The following is a 22,071-nucleotide window of genomic DNA, read 5'->3' on the forward strand; positions in this document are numbered from 1 at the left end:
TTATGCCAAATGTTTCTGCCCACAACAAGTGCAAGATATTACAGGAATGCTTATGTTACTGTACTGGATTCTTAATCTTAGAGTAACCACTACATTACAATCTTCAAGAACAGGCTGGCCATAGTCTATAGCTCCTGGTTATTCACCAGAGAACTCTATACATGTTAAGAAAACATTAAAATGTATTTTCCAAGAAAATTCAGGTCACTTTGCAATACAGTAGCTACAAAACATTTATTTTTTTAAATAAAAACATTTAAATCATCAGGTTTTGTAAAACAGTATATCAAGTGTTTATCTCAATCTTTGTAGTATAAGCACCTTAAGTTTTATGCTAAAACAATCAACATAAATTATTATTTGGTCAGGCTATCAACCTACATTGAAATAAATATCCTTTTAACCAAGACAGGTCACTTAATGCATACCAGATTTCTGTACTTTTACAGAAAATTTCTCTGGTGATATGTGAATTACAGACTGAATCCATGATTGAAAGAATTGTTTTTTCTTTTCAATTACAGTGAAGACTGGCCTATAATTTTAAACTATAAAGACAATTATAAAGCACTACAGACTATAGCTTAAAAAAACTGCATCACATCAGAGAAATATTTGAGATGGCTTGCCTAAACTGTCTCAGAATAAGAGATGGCATACAAACTCCTAAATTACTTAGAATGCACTGGGCTGGCCATATCATATGTCCCAATCTTATGGGAAATTGTTCATTGAACAAGAATAGAAATCTGTTTAATTACAAGAGAGATAAGTCACTAATAAATGAAAACAATATAGCTCAAAGAGCTTTTTATGCTGATACTATTGATTACAAAACAAAGGGTGCAAAATTCAACACCTGAAATTATATAAACCTTAAAAATACAGAACTCAACAGAAGTTTACAAGTCAAAATACTTCAGCACCTGAGATTTTCCTGTAGAAAGCCAAATAGAGATACTTTCTTCAGAAACATGTAATACAATCAGCTCCTTTTCTCTCAGTATTACACACAGGAATAATTGATTAAGAAAGAGTTGAAATAGACATAATGCTCAAAAATTCTAATTAAGCCTTAAAGGTAAATGTGCTGTTAATCTATACTTAATATTTGCTTAATGACTTTATTTTACAAAACATTTTGTATTAAAACGGAACAGATAATCTATTAAAGTGTTCTGATGAAATAAAAGTTGAAACAGAAGACAAAGAACAGTATGTGACTTGAATCATGTTGACAGAAAACCAGGAATACAGTGACAGAAACAGATTTGAAGAAAATGTAGTAACAATCTGCTATGCAAACATTTAGATTTTTAGACAACTAGTGGTTCTGTCTTTACTTTTGGCAACTAATCCTTTAAGGAAATTATTTTCTATTTTCACTTTGAGAGGTGGGAAGTTACATTTTTTGGGTTCTGCTCCGTGTGAAAAAGACTTCATGATTTCATTTGCATAATTGTATGTCATCTTCAAGGTGGACTGTAGTGCATACAGTCTTAGAACAGAAACTGTCTTTTTTAATCCCTTGGATTTGAAGCTTTAAGCAACTGTGTATTCTCTCTGAACTCCCAGATCCCAGAGTAAAGGAGAAGAAAAGATTTAAACACAAGTCTTAACAAAACAGCATTCAGATGGGAACACAGTATTTTTAGTCTAACATTATCTAATTTTATTTATGAAAAGTATTTAAATGTCAAATGAGCTGCAAAATTAAGACTTCAAAAATACTGGAAAATGAGGGATGTTCCCTTAATGCTAAAAAATGCTTTCATCAGGGAAAGTATACTGTACATTTGGTTTTATTTAATCATTCACTTAGTGATACTGTAAAAAATTAATCTACCAGTGTTATCAAAGCTAAATGTTCCTCCCCCCACATAAAACTACTTGGAATTTTCTGGAAACTTTCTATCACTGAGAACCAGTCAAGCACATCTGTTTCTGTTCTTTGATTCCTAAATATGAGTAAGCAGGCACTCAGTAGTACCTTAGGAAGAAAAGCTACAGAGATTATACTGAAAAATTTCATATTAAATTATAGCAGTTTTAAAATTAAGTGCAATAAAATGCACCATTGGCTCACTTAAAACCAATTTTCCTTAAAACCCACCAACTTTCTTCAATACAAGGTGCAGCAGAGTTTAAAAAACAAGAAGGGGGACAAACCCCTCCACCACAAACAAAAAATTCGAACTCAAGAATATTGCTTTCAGTGCAAACACTGTAGTCTTCAAAAGGTTAAGAGTACAAATATTTACGTTCCAGTGTATCCTTACCTACAAGGAATGTTGTTTCACATTACAAAGTATGTCAAATACCTTTACTCCAATTGCAATACTGAAGTTTACCCTCTCAAATCGATATGGTGGCTGAAACTGAAATGTTTATACAAGCAGTGTAACTTTCTGGGGAAACTAAGAAAGTTCTCACAATAACCAAGGGCAAAATCTGCAAATTCAGCTCCCGGTCCTTAACCAATTTCAGTATCAAATGCCTGCAAGCAACCACTTCCTCAATGAGGAGTGAACAGAGCCTCCTGTACATGCACCTTAAACCCCTTGTCCCTCTCCCTGAATCTACAAGCCACAGAGGCAAGCTGCAGACCACCGCTTCTTAGGTGAAACTCTTCTTGACAAAACACAACTTGGCTCTATATGTCATTAGATTTTTAATGTGCGAAAGTTAAATTTCTAGCAAAACCTCTCAAACCTAAAGAAAACTTCTGTGACACAGCAGAGGGAGGTGGGCATTTAATTTTAATCATTCAAAATATACTTACGAAGTTCACCTATAATATGATTTTGCACCATGGTGCTTTTAGAGTTACTAGCTGGGATTCCAAGGAACTTTGAAAAAGGCACCTACTACACTTAATTAGCTGCCCATTTTAATAATTTTGGTACTATTTCTCACAGTACATCACAAAACAGCAGCACAAAGTGTTAGACAAGAATTTTATATTTGTTCCCCATTATGAAGCAAACATTTTTAAAATGAAAGGCACTCAGGACAGAAACTCTCTCTCCAGTTCATATATAGATGGCCGGCAAGTTTTGCTCTTCATTCTGCATAAAGGCACAGTACAGTCTCTGTTTTGACCTTCCACATCAATATCAAGCAATGAGGGCACGTGGCAGTTAGTTCTTTCCTCAGTACCTGGCAAGAAGTTAACATTTGGATGTACATTGTCCTCTGAACATTCAGAGTCCTTAGAGTTTGGTTTAATAATTCGTGGAATAATCTGCCATGCATCGATTTTACTTCTTAGAGAAGAGGGTCTAGGCCTTGAGATAGTATTGACAGCACTTTGCTTTTCATTTGAAACACCACTGTGATTGCTTCTTTGTTGAAAAGATGGGGAGGGCAGAGTTCCAGGAACTGACAGGACTGGGAGTCTGGAGACATCATTGGTTGAAGCAACTCCATTAGCTAGGGGAAAGAAAGCCCAAACAAAAAAATGCAAATTTAAATGACGCGACTTCTTGAATTCCTTGCCATTTGTAAAACTGGGTTGCCATAAACACTAGTGGTTTTTCTTCTACCAGAAAAATGAAGAGGTTTGTACTTTGTGAGGAATCTCCTAAGACAAGACCACTGGTGCTCAAGTAAGGTGTTTGCATTTAGACTCACGGCAATCATAATTTATTTTTTCTTGCTACAAAAGAGATGTAGACAAAAAGCACCAACACCCCAATAAATGGATGAATATTCATATAGGAATAAAGTCCCAGTTATTCTGAAAGATCACACATGCACAGAGTATCATGAAGAATATCACATTTAAGCCACCCCAGAATATCAGTATTGAAATTTAGAACTTCTTTTTAAAAGCTCATTGATCATGAGCTTATCAATTTAAATGTAAACCAGATTTAAAGACATTATTTTTAGCTTAAATTTTTATCAGCAGCTCAACTTAAAGATTCTTGGAAGTTCTTAATTACCTACCTGTGGTCTGGAAATGGCTCCCATCTGATAAGGTTCGTCTGTGACCCAACATACTTAACTTTGTGGAGGAATCTTTTGGCACAATTTGAGGCTCTTGTTTCAGACCAAGACTAACAGACTCATTTTTCAATTGTGTCAAAACTGTGTTAGGAGCCAGCTGTATCATTTGTTCTCTCTTACTTTCAGAAGTTTGGGATGAAAAGTTGTCCATGGAACTACACTGACCACAATCACCAAGCACAGTGCTTACAAAAGCATCTTCACTATCAGGTTGAAGCAGGCATTTTGTAGAAATGGAAGGCATAGAGAGAAGATTCACAGTATCTGAGGCTGGATTTAGGGATGGAATACTTGTTTCCTCTTTCTTGTGCTGCAGTCGTGTAGGGCTGGCACTCCTGCGGAATTTTGAAGCACGCTGAAATATTCCATCACGCTTCTTCCTCTCATCTTTAGGCAAGAGTTCATCTGGACCCTGTGATTTGTTCAGCTCTCTGATATCTAAGCCCAGGGCAACAGATGCAAGGACGACAGCACACCCATACAGCACTGAATCAGTCTTCTTTTTGTGCAGAGTCCTGCTCAGACTGTTTGTAGGAGTCATTTGAGGAGTACTGTTTGTAGAACTAGCTGAGGTTCCTTCTTCAAAGCTCTCGTGTTCTACTGTGTTCTCTCCCTGATCATCTTTCCAAAGAGGTAGATTTATATAGGCCTGATTGGGCAACTTAATTGGCTTTGGTCTTTTACTGTCCAAACCTTCAGGGATAAGCTTCTTATCAGTACAGGCACCTGCAAAACATCACAGTATTCTTTAAGATTGCAATTCAACTGTTTAGCTATTGCATGTCTGCATGTGTACATCATTATTTCCTTTAAAATGCACAAGTATTAACCTTGAAGGACACTGTACAATCCATTTGTCAGATGCTGTCAGAAGCTCAGACTCACATTTTGAGTTTCAGAAACACATCCTACGCCTAAACCTCTTGGTGTTTGCAACACTTTGATAATGCTTTTTAAGTAACACAGAAAATATTTTGGTGAATGGATTACAGAGAAGTAATTTACTATACACAAACTGGCAGATAAGATCTGGAATATATTCTTTACAATACTTTCAACTCAGCTGAGTTCCAAAATCCAGTCAGTCATTAGAAATTTTTCCAATTAATTCATTAGGTCATGGTGGTCTCGAGTAAAAAGTAAATTTGACATATTACACCTAATGACAAATAAAAAGGAGGTATTATTTGACTTGCATGTGTTATTCTACTATAAACTACCGAATGCTAGAGAATAAACACAGAAGCATTTGAAATTCAAGTGTGGGAACTTTGTGTGCAGGGTTACAGTAGTAAGCTAATAAATCTATAAGATTACTATTTGTGAAGCCTTGATTTATACCCCTACCACTATACGTGAAGATTAAAATGCCTTTTTCCAGCAGTTCCAAGCAGCTTACTATTTCCTCTTCCAGATGGCATGAATCCAGCTGCTCGTATGGACACCAAGTTATATCACAGGCTTTTTTCCTGACACTGGTAACCTAATTTTCTCAGATAAGTGAATCCACAGTATAAAAAAAAGGGTGTGCAAACTTTAAAATTATCATTAATATTTGGCCCATTATAGCAATGGTTATAAAAACCAACATGCAGCTATTATGCTCCTGATCCTAATGGGATCAAGTATGTTTTCCCTTGTGATTTTATCTGTAAATAGCATCATGTTGTATAAAACACTAAGATTTGAAATCTACATTCCTGTCTTAAAAATTTAGATAACAGGTCTCATTCAAAAAAAACAGGAAACGAATATGTGGGAATATATCAGGGCTTACAGGTTTTTAAAAAACTATGCATTTTTTTGCAATAACAATGTCATTAATGATTATATAAATGTCAAGACAATTACTGAATTAGGTTCTTTTTAAAAGAAACAAAAAAGTGATGACTGCAGACCTCATATACAGAGTAGTCTGCAACTCAAAAACATGGAAAAAATCTCTATATGGTTCTGTTCACAGACTATGTGTATTTCTCAGTTGCTCATGATGTAAATACAGGTTTTTTTCCCAGAGGAAAACGGTTGGCAGCATGATTTTTCATGTAATATTCTGCATAATCCTTTAAGGAATTGAAGCAATACAATTTATAACGTTGAATGTGATCTTAATACTGTTATATGGCTACTTTCACTTTTTCAAAAACAGCTCTTACCTTGGTCCACAAATAGTGAAGCTAAGGGCACACCCTTCTGATTTTTCATTAAAACAGTTGACCAAGGGTTGCTGCCATCTGAAAGGGGTCTTACTCTGCAATAACAATAGTTACTTTGAGATTACAGATACCATGCTCACACAAATTTTGTGAAAAAATTACTTTCTTTTCAAACTATAAACCTGCAGTACATAACTGGAAAACCTTTCCAAAAGTAAAAAGAAGATGGAGTAGCACTGAATTATATGATTATAAATGTAAACATGCCTTAGTGTCAGGTATTCTTTTTATGATAAAAATTTCATGTCTAAAAAGAAAGCAAATGAAAAATGGGCCTTCGCAACCTGTTTAACAACACAGGTTTGTGAAAACCTGTGTGAAACAATAGTTTCATTGTCTCAAAGAAATGATGTGAATATTGGAAGTTTATTAAACTATAGTGACTTTTAAACAAACAAAAATAATATAAAGCCAGTTCCAAGTGATCGTCTGGAACCAACGCCTGGCATAGGTAACTGAGTGGATATCCCTACCATGAAAAATAAAGAAAGGCACTATAAATAATTGTATATACTAGAGAAATAAAGAAAAGTATTCTTACTATCTCTGGTTTTGAGCCATTGGAAAACAATCTGCAAGTAAAGCTGTCCAGCTGATTTTCATAACCTTTTCACCCTCTGTTTGTCAGCATAAAGGATGTTGCTGGTGTGAACTGTGCCTCACATATGCCAAATCAGTCAGTCTTACTTAATCATGCTGAAAGTACCCAGTGGGGGCCATGCTTGCAATTCCTCAAAATAATGTGAGGAAAGGCAGAAAAGACAGGCCATGAATGTCTGGTATGCACTGGTAGCTCAGCATCCCAGTATGTTCCAAATCTCAAAAAAAACAGAGATAAAGGGTAATAGATAAGAATCAATAAAACTTTAATATAAGTAGGTGTTTTATCCTCAAGATTATGAGTGGCAGCTACTCATCAGAAATGTAATTTCTAAATTAATTAAAAGGCAGGAATTCTTGCTGTAACTAGACACCGCAGAACTTTTTTCACTCACTAACTATGCCGCAAGGAATGCTTTAATATTATCCAAAAGCCAAAATATAGTAGACATACTTGTCCTTACAATCTGCACGATCCTTTGTTTGGACTGAACTCGGTCCCCATGTACAACCTTTCTTTTTAAAATTTCTCTTCACATCTTCAAACTCTTCTTGGTGATATGTTGTGCTCCTTCCCCAAGTTCTGTTGCTTTCATCTGAAGTTACTGGAGATTGGATTTAAAAACACAAAACCCACACACATAAATACTATTTCTAAATTCAAAATATTTTGACACAGAGTATCTTCTGCACTGCAAAACAATTTTGACACAGTAACACAGAAGTAGGAAAAAATTGTGATTTTTTTTTCTTTTACTAAAAGCACCACACAAACTTCACTGATCCAAAAAGATGAGCAAGAAAGAAAAGTAATTTATGAGCTTATGAGAGACCCAGATCAAAGATAAAGCAGCAAAGCAATCACATTTTCCATGCTTCCCCTAACTGAGAACTTTATATTTAGGTAATTCAGACAAGTGAATTAGACTGAGCACTTAAGTTCAATGAATAAAATATATTCTGTTGACAACTGGTATCAAAAGAAACAAATATTCCAGTTGTGACCATGATTAACATTTTCTTTCTTACTACACCAAAACAAATTATATTTAAAGTGTCTAACCTCCATTAAATGCTTAGTCTGTCACTGTCTCAGCTGATAAATTAAACAGAACCAGCACCTTGGAAACATAAAATCTTGCCTTTTTTCATAACCCCACAGGGAAGTTCATATTCACTTGTGATATCTACATCTTGCTGATACACATATACACTGTTTCTTCGGCCATTAGCTGTGTGTGTATCTGGTTTGGGAATCACTGAGGAAAAATTAAGAGAATGTAGTAGAGATCTTAGTCAAATTGATTTCAGAAACAGAACTGTTTCCCTTATATTTTTATTTTTGGGTCATAAAGCCTGGATCTGTAAAGGCATTAAGCATCTTCTAATGATGGGTTTTCATGGTAGGGTTTAAAGGATCCTCTTTCCGGACCTGACCTGGGAGGGTATGGTTTCACATGCCACTGACTAACTGAAGCATTAGCTTGGAATCATGATGGCACGCTAACAGCTATGATGGAGAGACCTAGGAGAAAAACAACGTAGCCAGTTACCACTGCATTATTAATGAGGGGGCATTTACATGCCCATGGCTCTACTGTTCCTTCATTGTACAGATTCTGCTCCTTCCTCACCATACACCTCGCCAGCAAAGCTCACCCTGTAGAATGGCACTGCACTCGCCTACCTTACACTCTCATTTTCAACCACATTCCTATGGAATATGTACCCTAGTGGTTTTCTGTCTCCCTCCAAGACTCCTTTCAAAATCAGCAGAATTTGTTTTAATAAGAAATGTACTAGATTTTTCTTTTAACTTAATGTTCAGATTTGAAAGCTAGACTTGCTCAAGACAAAATAGCCAAGTAACCAGTTGTTACATATGCCTGTTCAAATCACCTGTATTTGAGCAAGTCGTCTTGAAACAAAGACACTTTGAAGTTAAATCAAGATAAAACATTATTGTGGGAAAGAGAATTTATTTTGCACAGGTGCAGATGGGTGTGGAAGCTAAATTGTTTCAGCTAGATACTCTTGAGATATCTGATAAGCTTTTAGGTAAAAATCTAAGGATTCAAACCCAGAAGCAGACATGTACTTCTTTTAAACGAGAGCCTTTATGTTGTCCTGCATGTTCAAGCCCTATGAATACAAATGCCTGCTCAAATAAAAAAAAAAAAAATCCTTAGTGGTACTTAGCACACATGCAAGAAGTGGCACTGCAAGAGCTTACACAAGGCTATGCAATTAAAAAAACAAACACAGAAAACTCAAGTTTTCAGAACCAAGGCAATACCTGATATTTGCTTCATTTCCAAGCATTTCCTCACAGAGCAAGAAGAATCAAAGATAAAATGAGATAGGCTTTTCTTAGTAAAATGTTGTAATTACATATAAACTTTCTTTACCTTTCTGCAAAAACCAAAGCCAACCAACCAACTAGAAAAACCCACCATATTCTGAGGACAGGAAACTATTAACAACATTGTCAGCTAACATCTGAAAAAGACTCCACAGTTGATTTTCCTTCCATCTGAAATTTTCATTATAAAAAGCAAGACAGGGTTTCCACCTCTGTCCTTTATCCACAACGTTGCCAACTGTATCCACTGCAGCTCAAACAAATACTGAAGTGCCACAGAAGACATCACTGCTCCCCTTTAGACATTGGCAATGAAAAGGATTTCATAAGGCAGAGGTGTTAAAAAGGAGATGAGAGATCTGATTTCTATCCTAACTTAAAACAAAGTGTCAGGCTGATCTAAAATTCAATCAATCTTTACTGACTAGCTACAGAACACTATGGAAAAAATCCTTATGCATTCTGATTTCCCCTTCTCCTCATTTATAGCTGGCAAAGCCAGATTCTGAAGTAATCTCCCTCACAGGTGACTGTGCTTGCAAAAGAAGACAGCCACATCCATAAGCAATCAGCTGGAACAGGTTCCACTGATTTTATAGAGAGAAGCTTAAGGCATTCCTCTCTGAAGATGGATAATTAGACAATCTACTTTGCACAATAGATCAGACACTACAAATGCAAGCAGTGAATCCTGTAGGAACTGTTTTATCTGTGTATATGTCCTTCCCAAATATGCTTCTCTGGAATAACATGCTCCTCTGTAATAACATGATCGTATTCCTGGTACCTCCACTATGTGAGCATGAACATACCTTCCTTTCTGTTATCAGTATGCATAATAATGCAGACCTACAAATGTACCCACAAATTTTATTTGTCTCTTTTTCCTATCTTCAAAAAACCTAAAGCAAGATTTCTTCTGGATTTATACCTGTTTAAAGCTTGATTTTCTTCTGACATAAGAAAGTTGGGTTATTGGCTCATTCTTTCATCTTTCCAACTTACAAGACTCCTTTACTCTCTGAATCTTTCTTTTCCTGTATCAACTCCAATACCTAACAAAAACTTGTTTTCCATCTTACTTGGGTTCTAAATGTGATGCTTTGCCTTTTGTCATAAATTTTGATTAGTCATTGTTTTATCCCAGTTTAAAAATTGGTTCCCAAAGTAATTAAGTAAAGATACAATTTAAAGCAATCACAATCATTTTGAATTACTGAAAATTATTTAGCATTTTAGCAAGATTAACCCTCCTTTCAAAGAAGCTGGAACTGTTAGAACCAATCAAAGGATGTGGAAATCCAACAGAAATCTGCCAGGAATCTGATACTACTACCAACATTTCAGTATGTATATGGAACACTTTATTGATCAAATGACTGGAGACTTACATTGTATAGCTCGAAGACGAGGAATTATTGTGGGGCTACTTGATGGACTAGAGCTGTTACTGTTTAAACTCCTCCTCTTATCCAGATTGGGGGATGCCTGCACTGTTATTTTGTGCTGGAAATCTGTAAGAAAGCAAAACAAATCAGTTTTAATGTTCTGGATAAAAAACTTCTCAGAAGAATATGTGGCTATACTTCTTAAAACAAAGTTATATGATGAATTAGACTTCATGAGATGTAATTTATTTATACAGGTAAGAGATATACATATTAAAAAACTCTATTGAAAAACTTTAAATGTAACAATTTAGATTTTGAGTCAAACAGGCAGGACTTCACACCTTCATGTGATAGTCTTGCAGGAGCATGAAAAACACCAAGTAGGTACAAGTGGACCTGATCTGAGACACATCCACACCATAAGCTGTTATTCAGTCTTTTTAGTTATCAAAGGAGGGGCAAAAAATACTCCTCAGTATTTAATCTCAAATTAATCAGTACTCATTTCAATGAGATTTGCCTTATTTTTTTTAGCATGTAATTCATATACACCATAAAAAAGCAGTAACAAAAAGTCATATTTATTCATGTTAGAAAATCATGCCAGTAAACTACAGAATTACAAATATTTATAGCAAAGTAGTAAAAAAAGAAAAACAAATATTGAGGAGGAAAAAAATTTATGAAATTAACCTTAATATGCCACTCTAATACCCATCATCAATGCAGTATTTTGTACACTATTCTTAGGACAGAATTGTCTAAAGGACAAATTAATCTGGATGTTCTTGGTAACAAGAAGCTAACTTCTATTCTGAATGAAAATATTTATTTTATCTTTTTATTATATATATAATATTTTTTTAATTTATTTTGCTTCAATTTAAATACAAGCAGAACTGGAAACAAAGAACCAAATATTCAACTGAAGTTTGCAATCCAGCATAAATCTAACTAAAACCCATAAATGTACTATGTTTGTCTGGGAGGCTGTAGGGTGGCTTTTATCTAATTTACTCTTATTTTTGAAGTAAGGAAAAATATTTCACTAGTGCTGAAATAGTACTCTAAATATTCCTGCCCTCTTGGTGTCTTGCCAGCTACCAGATAGCTACAATTTGGTCAGACTTGTGTTGACATAGCATCAAGCTCTTAATGCATTTGTAATATACTGTCAGTCTTGACCTGGAAGCCACTGAAAGGAAGCCCGCCCACCCTAGGATGCTGGTAATGAATTTGAAATAATAATGAAGGCTTTTCAACCACTGGTGAAACCATGAGTTTCTGTAGTGCTATCTGGTGGCAACATTAAAAAGGCACCTCTAAACCAGCCTATCAGAACTGAAACAAACAACCTCCTTTGCAAATGGGGCATTTTAATGCATTCATAGGTGGAATGAAATGCTCCCATATTCAAATTATACCATATTTGTATTCTGAAGTCATCTGCTGCTGCTATTAATATGTTTTCCTGCAAGAAATAAGGCACTGAAGATTGTAACTGCTATGTTGTACTTCCAACTGCATTAAGTGTGCAGTTTGGACCTACTGCACCTGTACATCCCCAGCCCTCTCAAAGCATTGTTCTTCTGCTTGTTATTTGCAATTTTAGGGCAAACAGCATTGATATTTGATCAAGTTAGAAAGTTCTGGCATGCAGTAAAAAAGTACTTTCCTGTCTGTTCAGAAACAATGATAACAAAAATCTGAACTTTGAACCAGCATTATATCAAGTGGCTCTTGTGCTAGTGACCTTTCCCTCCAAATGGGATGGACTTCTAGCTGAATCATTCTTCCAGATGAAATGAGGACTACTTCATGAGAACATGATATGTGAAAGCTTTTCCTTGAGGGAAGGGAGCTATACAATTCTTACCAAACCCTTCTGTGCATTACAGTAGAAGAACCTGACAATAAAATAAAATAGGAGCTAGTACTGAAAACATGAACAATGGAACTGAAGAAGCTTGCATATTTAATCATTACATATACAGGGAACTTTAAAAAGATTGCAAACCTGAAGGCAAACTAATTCTGTGTCCATCTTTGAGTTTTAACCGGCTTCTTTTAAACTTCCCCTTCCTCTTCTTTACATTGGGTTTCTCTTGGTTTAACTGGAATATCATGATATTCAGCTCACGCTCCAGTACATCGATCTCGCGTTCTGCTAACTGCTGCTCACGGCGCTTCAGCAATTCCTCTTGAGATTTTTGCTGAAGAGCTGCTCTTGTCAACTCCTCTTCTCGGGATCGAAGCTCCTGAAGACAAGATTCACAAAAATAAAACTTAGTAATAATGTGAAGGCAGTATTAAAAGACATAGGAAGTGCGCAATAGGTTCTATTTCCTGATTATTCTTTTATGATGCACAATATACATGCAACACACCCAATCTTCTGCAAGTTCTCCATTCTGAAGAAACCAAGATTCTGTATTCAGAATCAAGCATTACACAGATTTCCTTTAAACAAATTAACTTGAGTCACTCCACTTAAAGCAGGTAAGCAGCGGCAATGGGGACAACACATGCAATCAAAGATTATCAGCTAACAGCCCAGCAGAAAATGCGCTTCAAGTATTTCACATGATGAGAAGCTCTTGCACAGCATGAGGGCTGCTATTGGACAGCTCCTACACTTCAACATAAGGCCAATGACCTGAAGAATACACAAATTATTGCCTTTATCTTAAATTCTCTAATCTTTCCTGTTTTTCAGCCACGTATTAAGTAGCACTTTTCTATCTAGAAAAGCAATCAGTACTGAATCATTACACTGAATGGGGATTAGTGCAATAGGATAAACTAAGTCATAAGACGGCTGTTTCTTAATTAAATCTAGCAGGTATCTGTAACATCAAACAGCTACTAACCACTGAATTACAGCCCACAGACTCCTCAACCACCACTCTCAGAAGAGTAGCTCTTCTTTTATAATTTTTAGATTTTGCTAAAGGAGAAGCTTTAGTTAGGAAGCTAGGTAATTTTTTAGGGTAAATGAACATCCAAGGCTAAATAGCTGTAAACCTAGCATCTTAAAATTATCTTAATCTTCAGTTTCCAAAATCTGTTAAAATACATCTGAAATTTAAGACCTCCCTAATTTTAGACCTTCATGGGGCATATTACACAGGAAACAGACAGAACACTTACAGTCTGTATTGCTAATAAAACTGTACTGAAAGTATAGGAAAAGGAGAACTAGATGTGACTCATACTATATATGTTTCTCACAACATTTTTTTTCACATGATTGAGTAAATTCCACTTAGAAATTCAACTCAGAAAACTATCATTTGAAACAAAGCTATGCTAAAAGGTCAGGATATCTCAGAAATCTATTTATATTTAAAATGAATTCATTTTTACAAATACAATTTTATAATTGGGGTGTTGCTTGGTTTTGTTTATTTTTCTTTGTTTCATTTTTATTTCAGAACTGTCTAATTCTGTTTATTGGTATCCAGCAATGTTGTATGCCAGAATAATTCCTTATTTCATATCATTACAGCAAAAAATTACTTCCTGAACTGTATTATTTCAGTGTTTTCAAATGAGGGGATGATTAAATGTTCTTGACAAAAACACTACGGATGTCAAAAGACAGGGTGGCACTGAAGCAAACTGGTTCAGTAGAAGTCTCTGTTCTTCACAAAGATACTTTCTGGGTTTTTTTACAGCTACAGCACACAAACACTGCTTATCATGGGTTTAAAATTTAAGTGATTAAAACTGACAAATTTCATATGGTATATTGAGTGAGCTTGTTTCAACACAATATTAGAAACCAATTTTTTTTAAAGATATTTAATAACTTAATTTAGAGACTCCTGAAAATCCTCACTTTCCTCCTCCTCTGTCCACTCAAAACAGGGCAACCTAAAACAAGGGTTGAAAGCAGAAACTACATTAATTCAGATTTAGAAAAGAGATACTTAAAAGTTTAAATAGAGAAGATCTTTATTACTGCATTAGTACAGTAATAAAGGTACATTAGGAGACACTGTTGATTTTCCACCTGTCACAGCCCTCAAATCCAGGTTCCATAAAGCTCAGCAACCAGGCAGAAACTGAGGGCCTGTACTGAAATGGTAGACAGTCTAGAGGAAGTAAAAGTGTTTCTTCAATGAGAGATTAAGTATTTACTCTTTTCCAAATAAACTAATTAAAACCAGACTTACTGCAATTAGTTAGGCAATGTTTCCACATCACTCTACAATTAAAACACCCATTGTAAGGAAGCTTGGAAAGAATTCTGTATTTCGGTTGCTCAAGAACATTTGTCAAAATAAGATTGTGATCTTCTCTTCGAGTAGGCGTCACCATCACTCATTTGCAGTAAGCCCTTGAGGAAATTCCTCTAGCTACAGAAGTTTCTCTTTTACAGGAGGAATGAGACTCCATGCAGAGGATTTTTGTAGTATTATTACTATATAAATACTTTATAGACATGACTTTCACTCTAGTAGCTCATAGCAAAATTGATAATATGACAAATTAAAAAACCCTGCCCATATGAAAATCTTGTCTAAGTCAAAGTTATACGTTTTCAGCCTTAGAGAAGTACACCTCATTAGGGTAGATGCCTCTGGAGACGCATTTACTTTAGCATGTTAAAAGTAAATTTCATTTTATCTTTTCCCCTACCTAACTGAGCTTTACTCACTTTCACACCCAAAATATGACTCTTCTTGAAAACCTTTTCACCTGCTTATTTAATCCTAGACTTGATTTAGTCAGATTTTTCTTGGATAGGAAATCTCATACTAGAGTAATCCCTCCAGAAAAAAAAAAAAAACCAACAACAACAACAACAAAAAAAAAAAACCCAAACCAATTAACAAAAAACCTGAACAGGAAGGCCTGTTACAATTGCTCCCAGAGTAAAAAGAGGAAAATGGTTGGTTAAGCAGTTGCTGGAGGGGCCAAAAACAGAGCTATGTTCTATGGCAGGTTGAGGCAAGAGAACACAGTAGCTGGTGACCCCACGGCAAGTAAAAAAGGAAGCCTCTACTCTCTGTAAAGGGACTATAACTCAACTGCAAAGGAAGAGACCTGACAGCTCCTGAGGCACACAACTCAGCTCTAGCACTCTGTATGCCTACTGCAGGCAGAGCAGACTACACCACATACTCACCCACTTCTGTGAAACAAAATGAAGAGGGAAATGCAGAGGGTAGAAGAAACAGTAGATAGGAAATAAATAATGATACTGCAATCTTATGGGTGATCAGTAAATTCTAATACCACTATGCTGATGTTACAGTACATATGTAATGTCACACCCAACACTAGCCAGAAGTTCACACACTGCCATTTGTGACATTTGATGAGAACAAGTGAAAGACAGAGGCTACAAACAGTGACTTGAAAGACAAGAGTTTAGTTCTTGCTTTTGTCAAACTTGGCAACTACATCTTCTATAAATTTTTGTCACAAGCTACTGCACCTCAATTTATTGTCTTCCTTGTCCACAATCACTTCATGAAAAATAACAGCCAATATACACTGCGATATAATTTTACTGCAAGAAACACCTGCAAAGAAGGAATCTGTTTCTTCCAGAAGCATTTCTAACAGGGACTCGAGCACACCTGGACTATTCCAACCACTATCTTTATCAAGTTGTCTAAAGGAAAATATAAAACTCAGGGTGGTTAAAACAAAGTTGAAGTGAGTAGAAGAGAAAACAAAGAGAATTGACAGTGAGTACTCATTAAGTACAAACATACTGTGATGTGAGAGTATGGAAAGAAGATCAGTGACAGAAATCTGAGTAATAAACAAAAGAAACTAGATTTGCCGATTCATGTGTGTAAGTTTGACCTTCTTAATATCTCTGGCAAGACTATGTCCCAAACTGCAACACTGAAAGGCATCCATATGATCAGTCTGTTCAGCAAGTAAAGAGATAAAAGCACAATTCCATTTTTGGAAAAGAAGCCATGGGATACAGTTACATAACAGGATGAAAAGCTTTTCATTCTCATAGCTGAGGAGAATGTTCAACAGCAGCTAAAAATTTGCAGTCATAAAGATTAGCTTAAGGGAAAAATCCAATTTAAGTGATACATGAAAACATACAAGAAAAAAATAACACATTTTAAAAAAGAGCCTAGAATGCCACATTTACAGATCTACAACCTCTTTGGGGAGACAGGTGTAGATATCTTTTTTTTTCAACTGTGTATATATTTCCATGAGCACAGTGGTAAGCAACAATTCAAAAGTTCAAAAACTGGTCTATCACATAAACATAAATACACACATACCCTTCCTTCACTGCTATGCAACTGGAAAAACCAACTTACTTTTTCCTTGGTCCTCAATTCATTAAATATCTGCTGAATTTCCAATTTCCAGTCATCTTGCATGGAGTGGAAAGACTCTTGAGGCATTTCAGTCATAACTGCCCCTTCAATGGCAGTAAGCTGTTCAAGAATTAAGGCAAACGACGGTCGGATATGAGGGTCCTGCTCCCAGCATTCTAGAATTCATCAAAATCCCGTCAGTTTGTAATAGCACATAGAACATCTTGAAGAACTACGTGAATTTCAAGTTACTTGCACTGCATTTCAAATTCTAATGTGTTCCCTTTACCGGCAAGACATCCCCAGTTCTGTCTCAATTTACAGAGGTGACATCTACCTACCTGTATTCAGAGGATTGTTTTTGTATTAATAGTAATTTCTTGGTCTATTTTTAGCAATTTAGCAATTTGCTAAATTGCTAATGAATGAATAATAATTCAACAGCTTAATTGCTAATGAATGCCAATAATTACACGAATTAGCAAAACTAGCAATATTGTATAGAAGAAATAAATAAAAAGGTAGGAAAATTCTCTAAACACAAGGAAATAGCCATTAGCAAGCAATGTTTATTTCTCTCTAAAATATTTCCGAAACATTTTTGACACTCATGAAGAAACAATGAAAAAAAAAAGGCACTTGCAATTCTTCCCCTTGGGATTTTAATCTTATCTTGTATTAATCCATAGTAGTATCCCTCAATTTATGAAAATTAATGCAATTTCAGAGTAGAAAAAAGATCTGTGAAATCAGAGCACAAACTGTACTATTGCTACTGAAAAACTTATATGCAACACCGTAACACTGTATGGCTCCCTCAGAAACACACCCAACTCTCTCTAACACCAGACTACTGTGTAAAGAAAAACAAAATACTTGGTATACAGCACACTATCAAATGAGGTACTTATTTGGCAACCCATGATTATTTTATACTCCCAAAACATAACTATTTAAAAACATAGGAAGAAACAACGTGGATACCTTTCATTAGTTTTGCAAATGGTTCAGGGCAGGTGGATGGAATGGGCAAAGTAAGCTTATTGACAGCTACTCCATAAGCCACAGCGAGGCCATCAATGCCACGGTAAGGAACTTCTCCTGTAAGCAGTTCCCACAGCAACACTCCGTAACTACAAAAGGTAATTTTTTAAACAGTTATTTTCTGAGAAGGAAAGAACAAGAACACAAGAAAACACAAACAAGTATCTGTCCAACCATGTACTTAAATTCATGAGGATTTCCCAGTCAAAGGTGAATGCCTTTAAGTCAGCTCTACTTTTGCCATTGTGCGCCTTTCCAGTTAAAGTGATTAAGCAAACTGGGTGCAACTTTAAGACTGACTCGCACTCCTATTCAAAATGTAAGCCTGAAGCCACTTCTATAGAAATGCTAGTTTCACATAAATCTGACTTACAATAGGAAGTCTGAATGACAGGAAAACAAGCAACCTTCTCCCCACAAAAAAACCAATAAAAAGAAATCATCAGCAGAGCATTCAGGTCATTCCCCTTTCCAAATACTTCAAAGTAATTTACCTAGAGGGACATATTTTTTCTTTTTTAAATAATGGTAATAAAAATTACAGAAAACTCCCATCTTTATCTGGAAGTTTGAATTTCTAATCCCATTGTGTATATATGAAGGCCAGTGAACTTGTCACTTCCCACTGAAGACAAGATTGAGAAATTATTTCATGCACACACATGGAATTTCTCCATACTAGAAAGAATCCCACCCACAAAATCCAAACAAAACAACATTGTTTTCAGTGAAAGGTGGTGGCATGAAGAGATCTTTTCTCAGTGTCAGGTACAGAAATCAAGAATCATGGGAATTCCTATTACAGTGACAATAACCGTAAGAACTTTTGCAATGCTATCCACTCAAAGAAGGGCCGGGTGCTGCTTTTACCTTCTTTGGGTCTGCATACCCCATGTGCAGCTTGCTCAAATTATTCAAGCCCCTACAAAGGGCAGGGACAGCACACTGGCTGCTGTGGCTCTAGAGCTCCTGTTCTACCACCACTGAAACGGACAGCTTTCACAGTCATTTTTGTGGAAGTGGGAATTACTCCTTTCAGAATGTTAGCCTAAAGAGGACTTTATGACTGGATTTGTTTTTTGTTCCTTCCTTCATCCCCCACACCACCTCCACTTCTCTTCCTGCCAGGGAATCACTACCTGTAGAACAAGGATACAAAGGACAACCTATTGCTGCTTTTGAATAGTAAAGTGAGCAGGCAAAGGAAAAACCAGAATACAAACTATTGCTCTTGCCCCTTCTCTCCAAGTGTGCAAAGAAACCTCCTGCAAGTTTTGCAGGACTAGACTGAACTCTCCAACATGAGAAGAAAAGCATTCTGCACTGGGGAAGTGAGGGCTATGAGCTCCTTAGGACTAGAAACGACACCTCGAGGGGAGGTGTCAGATGCAACAGGGAGAAGAACACACACCACTTAAGGTTTTCTATCACTGTCTGCTTAATGAGAAGAAGTCAGTCAGTATTATACAACACCTTACAACATCACTTTAATAAATAATAAAACAGTAAGCTACACAAAGTCAGCACAAATATCAGCAATACTTCGTTATTTATGGTCTGCTTGTCTGAGAATTTTTGCATCTCATAAAATCTTAAAAACGAATGAATTTACAGTGCCACCACTTCAACAAAAGCTGAAGAAAACAGTCTGCACCAGCACCCAAAAGAAAAAGGAATTTAAAAAGTTGTGGACCTCTTAATTTCCTCCTCATTTTTCTGGTCTAATTTCTACATTTGCTTGTATACTCAAAGAAGGTTAAACTAATGAATTCCAATTTGTTTTAAAACAGTGTTTTTCTGACCATAATGAATAAAACACTTCCTGTGGTACATACGCATTTTATGCCTGATGGAGTAATTTTCCTGAACTACAGCTCATTTGTGTCTTTGGAGAAAGCATAAAAAAAAATCTCTCAGCAAGTACAGACTGTTCTAAATTCAAGTAATTCCCTTGTACAGACTATGTCATACATATTTTAGCATGAACTCTGAAGATAAGCAAAACATTAAATTTAACTAAAAAGAAGTCACCCTTTATAAAAAAGTTGTCACATTATTAGCTTAGTTATATTTATAATTCAAGCCTTTAATCTTGAAGAGCTCTCAACAGTGCCAAGAAGGTGGTTGCAAAGTTTTAAACAGACCAACACAGTAACAGCCTTTTAATGTAAGCAGTCTTAATGTCAAGTACCAAGAGCCAGCACTATGGGGGAAAAACTGCAAGGAGGAAGCCTAAAGACATTATGGTCTTGATACCCAGGAGTTTTTAACTACTTCAGCACAGTGGTTTTTAACTACTACTAGGGAGGCACTAATCTGCCATTATCTAGGAAAACAACTACTTGTTACCTCTCTCAGCTACACAAGTAGCTACTTAGTCTATTAAATTTCACCAGCTCACATACAATTGTCTTATACATACAGCCTGAGCTTCTAAGAAACAGTTTTTTTTAAAGAGCAAAAGCTATGTCCCTTTCCATCATCAGCAAAAGGCAAAGCCACAACCATGTAATTGAAATACATATTTTTAAACCACAAAAATGAATACACCTCCAAAAATAGGTTAAATATTTTCATTATTAAAATTATTTTTCCTTTATTCAAATGTGATTTAAGCCTTACTACATCTCACCCCAGTGAAAACTTGCTGATTTTACATATTTTAGGAGCTGAAAATCTGAAGGTAAGGTTCTCAAAGTTTATTTTACTCTATAATCCATCTTCTAGAGCAGAGGTTACTGCTACATGCAGAAGCACTGCTACATGAATCACTTCAAATTTATACAAATGCTCCAGGCAAAAGCAACTGCTAATTCTGCTGTACAGTAGATGCTTCCTGGCTTTGCCAAGGGCTTGTACAACCAGGACACACATTACTCTAAAGACCATTGCTGAAGCACACCATCAGCACTTGGAAATCTGTGGGCATATTTGCACTTTCAGGCTCCACACAAAACCAATACTGACACACCACTCAGAAATGTGTGATGATTCATGGAAGGGTAGGGTTGGAAGAGTAGAATTCTTGTTTGGGAATTTGGAAGCACGTGCCAGAGTAAAATAAATACAGTAGTTGAAGCTCTGGTCTGGAAAGCAAAAGGATACATGTGCAGGGCCTGGAAAGCACTACTTCTGCTATCTAGGATGACACCTGAGAACATACAGCCTGGAAGGCTCTGCATGAAAATACTCCCACAACATTTCCGAGCACTGGCAGATTCTGGAAGACTAGCTGGAAGCGTAAGTTGCCTCAACTTGAGCAGCCTCAATTGCTCTTTTTTTCCTAGTAAGAGGTCTGCAGATTTCATTCAGAGCCTCAGCACTCAGTATCTGTAACTGAGATTTAGAAATTTGCTGAAACATACCGTGTTCCTGTCTTAGAGAGACGCATATACTTAAACTGGTAACCTAAAGGCTTTTTAAAACAAAAATCACTCCTGTAACCAGGATATTCTTTATTTGCTTTTCTTTTAAAGAAAGAGTAAAGATAAGCAACAGAATAGATCAAGGTGCAGTGAGCAGAAAATGTTTAGAAGCTAAGAAGGTCCAAACTATACTGCAAAACACAGCCTTTCTACTTAAAAACCTCTCCTGTTAGACTTCCATCATTGAACTAAATACTTACATTTTTACAAGAGAGGCGTGCAGAAGAGAAGGCGAAGAAGAGAAATACTGTAGGTTCCAAAAATGTAAACTAATGTTGCAGCAGAATATAAAATAATTGCACCAAAGCATACCCCCTCAGATACCTAAAATCACAGCAACAAGACTGGACAGGACCTGTAATTAAGCATGGAATACAGCTGATTAGGGAAACGCCTACACCCAACCTCCATCCCGCAAAAGAAAAAAAAATTAAGAAAAAAGTAAGAAATAATGGGAAAAAAAAAAAGAATGAGGCCAAAGATGCTTCCCAAGTGGGCATCAACTGAGACTAATGCAAATAGAATTGGTTCCAGAGACAAGACAAATGAGCGTGACAAAACAGAAGTGCAGATACAGAATCATCACGAGAATACCAAAAGTATTACTTCATGCTGTAGAATATCATGCATTTAAGCAAAACAGGACCCTATTTAAGAATTATACAATCCAGAACATGCATAAAGCAGCAGGAAAAACAGATTAAAGCCCTCCTC

General features: G+C 36.0%; 1 protein-coding gene across 4 annotated transcripts in view; it reads right to left on the bottom strand.

Moving 5' to 3' along the window:
- Window positions 1-215: 215 nt before the first annotated feature.
- Window positions 216-22,071, bottom strand: part of MAP3K21 (mitogen-activated protein kinase kinase kinase 21) — a 41,316-nt gene continuing 19,460 nt past the window's right edge. For 2 of the 4 annotated variants that reach the window (XM_038132479.1, XM_038132482.1), the window contains exons 3-11: window positions 17,873-18,021; window positions 16,889-17,064; window positions 12,598-12,838; window positions 10,581-10,703; window positions 7,949-8,086; window positions 7,282-7,432; window positions 6,168-6,262; window positions 3,952-4,737; window positions 216-3,432 (exon numbers count right to left, since the gene is read on the bottom strand). In XM_038132479.1, coding sequence (XP_037988407.1) covers window positions 3,008-3,432; window positions 3,952-4,737; window positions 6,168-6,262; window positions 7,282-7,432; window positions 7,949-8,086; window positions 10,581-10,703; window positions 12,598-12,838; window positions 16,889-17,064; window positions 17,873-18,021 — 2,284 coding nt within the window. In that variant the 3' untranslated portion in view covers window positions 216-3,007. The remainder of the gene's footprint in view (window positions 3,433-3,951; window positions 4,738-6,167; window positions 6,263-7,281; window positions 7,433-7,948; window positions 8,087-10,580; window positions 10,704-12,597; window positions 12,839-16,888; window positions 17,065-17,872; window positions 18,022-22,071) is intronic. The other 2 variants (XM_038132480.1, XM_038132481.1) reach the window with 2 other exon arrangements.

The sequence above is a fragment of the Motacilla alba genome, chromosome 3 (genome assembly GCF_015832195.1).
Source record: "Motacilla alba alba isolate MOTALB_02 chromosome 3, Motacilla_alba_V1.0_pri, whole genome shotgun sequence".
Taxonomy (NCBI): domain Eukaryota; kingdom Metazoa; phylum Chordata; class Aves; order Passeriformes; family Motacillidae; genus Motacilla; species Motacilla alba.